The sequence below is a fragment of the Typha latifolia genome, unplaced genomic scaffold (assembly GCF_019914945.1).
Source record: "Typha latifolia isolate L0001 unplaced genomic scaffold, TyphaL0001v2 contig_78, whole genome shotgun sequence".
NCBI lineage: Eukaryota > Viridiplantae > Streptophyta > Magnoliopsida > Poales > Typhaceae > Typha > Typha latifolia.
The window spans coordinates 1-6,091 of record NW_027330523.1 but is presented as its reverse complement, the minus strand read 5'-3'; the positions used below and the strand labels follow the sequence as shown (position 1 = coordinate 6,091).

General features: G+C 38.4%; 1 protein-coding gene across 2 annotated transcripts; it reads right to left on the bottom strand.

Moving 5' to 3' along the window:
- LOC140802670 (probable alpha,alpha-trehalose-phosphate synthase [UDP-forming] 9) lies at window positions 1–4,388 on the bottom strand. 2 transcript variants are annotated; one of them, XM_073158222.1, is made up of 5 exons: window positions 4,227–4,365; window positions 2,764–2,965; window positions 903–2,682; window positions 535–808; window positions 1–429 (listed from the first exon to the last, which is right to left on the bottom strand). In XM_073158222.1, the coding sequence occupies exons 2-5, from the start codon at window positions 2,855–2,857 to the stop codon at window positions 142–144; spliced, it is 2,436 nt and encodes an 811-aa protein (XP_073014323.1). In that variant the 5' UTR covers window positions 2,858–2,965; window positions 4,227–4,365; the 3' UTR covers window positions 1–141. The 2 variants fall into 2 exon arrangements, with proteins under 2 accessions (XP_073014323.1, XP_073014324.1); XM_073158223.1 differs by having other exon boundaries at window positions 290–429; window positions 531–808; window positions 903–2,965; window positions 4,227–4,388.
- Window positions 4,389–6,091: the final 1,703 nt, after the last annotated feature.

The window sequence follows — 6,091 nt, the reverse complement described above, 5'->3', positions numbered from 1 at the left end:
GAATACCATGATGTGCAATAACAGAAGTTGACTAATCAGAATGTACAGATTTAACGACACCTGACAAAGGCAGCAACTCTACCATAGGCTCATTCAACCACATCAAGTCGCTCTTCAAAGGAAACATGACTGCAGGTAACCTTATCCTTCTGAATTCTGACCTGAGAAGGCAGCAATGTGTTTCAATAACCTGATTACTTCAGTGGTATCGTTTACATAGTACTTGGCTTTGCTGGGCTTTTGGCCGACGGTGCATGCGAAGACATCAGGAAGTGTAGGAAGTAGGCTACTAGATGCTATATTATTAATGCTTTCAAACATGTCCTCATCAGATTGATCATCACCAATGCACATCACAAAATCTGGCGCTCTTCCATTACGAGCCAATGTCCTAATGAGCGTCTCCGAAGCAACCCCCTTACTGACACCCTGAGCATGATCTTTTATCTTGTTAGATTTTACTGGCAACAATAGGCAAGATATGACATAATAAGCACATTAAACAAATGCCACAGGGCAAGACAGCATACCTACCTGAGGTTTAACTTCCACAATATGCTGACCCCTTTTAACTACCACTGGCTCATTAGCAAGCACACTCTCAAGGTGATCCACTAATTCCTTAGCCTGGCAGGAACCAAAATCATGGTCTGCATACTGATGGTGCCATACCAGTGCACTCTCCTTTACTTCTATAGAGGAACCATCTGTTGTCTCAGTATATAATTTCAAAACAGGTTCTGCAATCCTCTTCCACCTAGAGTTAACAATGACTGAACTAGTTTCCCACTCAGATACTTTATTCCATCTATGAGAAGAAAATAAAACAATTTAGCTTAACATTCCAGGAAATTGCTAGAAGGTAGATCAGATGATAGAAAGATTGTAAAAGTGAGGGATACCTGATGAAATAGCCATGCTCAGCAGCAACACCAAGGGCCTGACACGAGGCAAACCACTCACCAAGAGAAGTCCGTCCCCGCCCGCTTACAATAAAGATGGTGCTCTTTGGATCGCTGCACAAGCTATTTAGTACAGAAATGATTTCTGCACTTGGAGTTTTATTAATAGATGCATCAGGCATGAGGGTGCCATCATAGTCCAGAAATATTGCCCTTCTGCTCGCTTTTTTGTAAGAGGAAACAATGTGATCTGCAGACAATTTTCTAAAACCAGGAGAAAGTGCAATAACTCTGAAACTTAGACCAAGCCCAATGGCCCAACACCTTCGGCTGTAGTGATCCTTGCATGCTCTCTTGAGATCTTGGGCAAAGCTGTGCGCCCAGTAAGCAACATGGTGGGAACTAACATAGCGATAATGCTTTTCATGACGCAATTGCCTCTCAGATTCTGTCAAATCAATTGCTTGATGTAAAGCATCAGTAACATCTTCAACACTCCAAGGATTAACTCTAAAAGCTCCACTAAGAGATGGGGAGCAACCTACAAACTCAGACACTATAATTGTGCTTGTATGAATAGACTGCCTATCGGTACCTCTACATCTATCAATCTCCTTATTTCCCTGCCTGCATACTATATACTCGTATGGAACTAAGTTCATGCCATCCCTAACAGCATTGACGATGCAACATTCAGCTGCTGTGTAGTAAGCAACTTTTTCATAGAAAGGTACAGATTTCTGGACAAGCACAACAGGGTTGTAACTAGCAACAGCATACTTAAGGTTGATTCTTTCAGCTACAGAAGTTGCTTCATCTTCTGCCTCCTTCACATCCTTCCCAGTACTTCTTGCTGGATTGACAATTTGCACGAGGACTATTTTTCCTCTCAACTTGGGATTTCTCTCCAATAGAAGCTCTAGTCCTAGCAGTTTAAGACTGATGCCTTTGAAGATATCCATGTCATCCACACTCAGCAGCAACATTCTCCCCTTGAATTGTTGCTCGATTTCTTGGACCTTGGTGACTGTATCAGGTAACTTTAGTACAGATTCAAGCCGGCCTAAGTGAACACCCACAGGAAGAATCTTGATGCTCACTGTGCGACCAAAGTACTCAAGACAAATATAACCACGTTTAGATTCATATTTCAGTCCTAACATCCTGCTGCAGCAAGAAAGAAAGTGACGAGCATAATCAAAAGTCTGAAAACCAATTAGGTCGGCGTTAAGCAATGCCTTTAGGATTACATCTCTAACTGGCAGAGTCCTAAAGATCTCTGAAGAGGGAAACGGACTATGGAGAAAGAAACCAAGCTTAATCAGGTTCAATCGTTTCCTTAGAAAAGTCGGAAGAAGCATGAGGTGATAATCATGAATCCATACGTAGTCATCATCTGAGTTTATTGCTTCCATAACCTTGTCAGCAAACATTTTATTAGCACAAACATAAGCTTGAAACAGAGAGCGATCGAAGAGGACACCTTTTTCAAGGCAATTGGGAAGCATGTAATGAAAAAGAGGCCACAACTTCTGCTTACAGAAGCCATGATAAAACTTCTTTTGGAGGTCAGATGAGAGAAACGTGGGTATGCACCTATGTTCCTTTAGGAGCTTCTGAGCAACTTCTTCTTGCTCACCAGGTTCTACATCAACCTTCAGATTACCAACATAAATTACTTCGCTGTCAGAAGAAAAGCCGTCCTTCAGTTGCAGCAGAAGTGAATCCTCATCCATTGTGAAAGACCATTGCCCAGTAATTTGATCCTTCAAACAATTCACTGGAAGGAAATTTGAAACAATTACTTTTCGATCCGGAGCAACTGGTGTCGAACCATTTGGATCCTCATCACTACATGTACCTCCATCAATGTCAGTTGCAATTCCAGGAACAGTCATTGCATGGGGAAGTGGCTTAACAGCACAGTTGAAATCAGATACATTGTCAGAACACATATCAAGTACCTATGAGTCCACCAAATCCTATAGAAAAATCCTTTCAGAGAAAAATATATATTTCTATATCTCAAACCTCATCCGACCTTACTTCTTTAAATTGGAATCCTGCAAAAACAGAACGAATGAAGATATTAGAGACTGAAGATCTCAATCTGAGTTTTACCTCATCTTAAGCACGAGGGAAAGAGGAAAAAGAAAACTTAATTTATCATGTGATCTACCACAGATGCAGAAGCATCCATGAATATGTTTAAGTAATAGTTTGTTCTTTTCAGAATATGCAAGTAATATTGATAACAAATTGGACAAGTAATAACTTAGTGTCTCAACCCATCTTTCCAACAACCAAACATGATTCAAGCGCTTAAAAGATGAAAATTTTTCCTCAGACGAAGAAAGAAGAACAATTTGTAAAGTTGTGATTCTGAAATCACAGTACAGGAAACTCAATACCTACAAATTTATGTCGAGTGGAAACTAACACAAAAGCTCCAAGTTTCCAATAAGTAGAGAATAGGAGGTAAGCATATACGATGAATGGGCAAAAAATGAGATATGCATACTATTGCAAGAGAGAAACCTTCAACTAAACATGAATTTATTGAGATAATAGAATGAAAAGCAGTTTGGGAAAGCACATTACTAAGAAACTTACTTTCTATTATGGCCATTTAAACGTCGGTTACAACTTTCACGAGATTTGTCACATCCGACGAATCATAACTTGCAAGGAATACTGCCTATCTCTCTGTATGTAGTGTTTAACCCCTCTACTGCTCTTTCTTGCAAAATATAGTAAAGTCAAAAGAATCTATAAACTAAAGTAGTAATCCAATCTTTTCTGGTCCTTAAACAGTCACTAGCTAATCTTTTATGGCCAAGACCATAAAGAATTCCTCTTATGCAAGCCCTGCACCTCTCTTTACAAGATTACAGATATCAAATTAATGGATGTAACGCTTTATACAGCTTGCTCTACCCTGTCTACTCTCTCCGCAAGGGTGAACACTCATCTTAGACTCTAATGCTACCAAATACGGAGCAATCATAGCAAATCAAAACCCTTCTTTCGAGTCGCAAAATTTATTTAGGATTTAACATACATATCAAATCCTAGAACTTTCAATGAACAATTTCAACAAGTAGTCTAATATGACAAAGGAAAAGGAGAAAGAAAAAAAAAAGAACTTTAGAGTGAGCATCACAAAAATAAGGTGAAAAATCTAACTGAGCTTCTTTCAATAATAAGCAAGAATGGGAACCAAAACTACCAAGAAAAAAAATTATGGAAAAAAAAAAATAAACACCTCAAACCAAATGGAACGGAGAAGTCAGCAAGAACGAGCACTGACAGCAAAAGCTATACCTCAAGGGGCTGCTGAGACGAGAAGAGTAAGAAAAAAAAATTGAAGATTTGAGAAGAAGTCTTCTTCTCGTTTTCTTTTCTTCTTTTTTTTTTTTTGCAAAGGGATTCGGAAAATGCTTGGAGATTTGCGTCTTTTGAACTTCGCGGCTTCTCTCTTCGTTCTCTCTTTTGACTCTTTTTCTATATATTTGAAGCGACTAGCGACGCGTCAGCTCTGAGGGTTAAATTAGTGGATAACTCGTCTTAAGATGACGTGGTAGATAGTGAAGTCATTATTCTGCAGTCGAATAATTTACCATTTTGGGGTTTGGGGGGGAGGGGATGGTGTTCCGTTATGACAGCTGGAACACGCTTCCGTCGTCCCCCCTCCTTTAAACCGCGACGACTCGAGCGTGACAGCAACTGCACGCGGCTGCCCGACCACGCTGGCGTCCATCCGGATAAGGTCCGCTTATCCTTTGCCCTTCTCTCCTACGTTATTTACGACCATGCCATTCTCTACTTCACGCGGATTAGGACGGCTTAATAAATAAAATTAGAGATAGCAAAGTGGCATTAGGATAGCATATTTGACTAATAAAATTATTTCGCTCGCATTTGTCTACTAGTGGGGCACTAATTTAGGTCCATGGAATTTTTCACAAGGGTCCCACTTGAGTATTACAACCACAAATAAAACGGACTTATCCTAATCCTGATAAGAAGTATCTTCCATGAGCACAAATTTTAATATTTCTTTTTTTTTTTACTTCGGATAAGCTCATTACATGATAAGATAAACAACAAAACTATATACTTTTAAGCCTAAGAAGATCTTTAGCTATTTGGTTTGAGAGTAAGCTCCAAACTTTATTAGTTAGTCTCATTTTTAAATTTAATTTTAAACTTAATTATATATGAAAAAGATAAAAATATGTTTGGTTATTGAATAAGTTTAGATGTCCCTGAACCAATTCAGAGGGTCTCTGTACTCAAAGCAAATGTGATTTTAAGGTCTTATTTGCTTTGAGTTTAGAGACCCTATTTTAAACGGAAGAAGATTTTAAGGTCTTGTTTACTTTTAGTTTAGGGACCCCTCTCTAAATGATTCAGACTCATAAACTGATTCAGTAACTGAATATATTCTTATCTTTTTTTTATATCTAATTAAGTTTAATCTCTAAAAATTTAAGATTAAAAAATATGACTAACTCAACCTTAAATCAAACAAAAAGCCATTAATTGAATTAGAACAAGATTGAGGTTTCTAATGGATGGCAATATGGCATGTCATGTCCTTCTATGAGAGAAGTACGTGTCACATTGACTCGGTAACATTACTCGATATAAATAAAACTGGAAAAGGGGAGAAGCCTGGATATTATATCTGATAGTGTTGTCAGCCAAGTGGACTGAAAGCTTTGAATATAAAGTGAAAGGGGTTTGTTTCAATCGAGGAATAAATGTTGGATCCTTATCCTGTATAGTTTTCAAGCGCACAATGTCCTAAGTTTGTTTGTCATTCTCAACAAGGTTATATTATTTGGAAGATGATGTATATTATCATTCTTATTTAGAAGAGATTGATTTTAAGCTTCTTCATTTTTATGACCTCTTGAATGCAAGAAGCAAACTTACCAGTACTCAGGCTGCATTGATGAGAGCCTTTATGCAGAGATGTCACCTAGTCTACCAACTAATGGGTCCATCCTGGTCCAAAACAAGTAAGTCTCATCTGGAGACCTGACATCTGAAAGTTAGGCAAGACAGAGTCCTTCTCATGACAAGTATAAATAGAAGAATCTATGAGAAGCAGAAAAAAACAAAACAAAAAAAAATTAAGTTCAGATAACTTTTGTACCACCTTGGCTTGCAAATTGTCTACC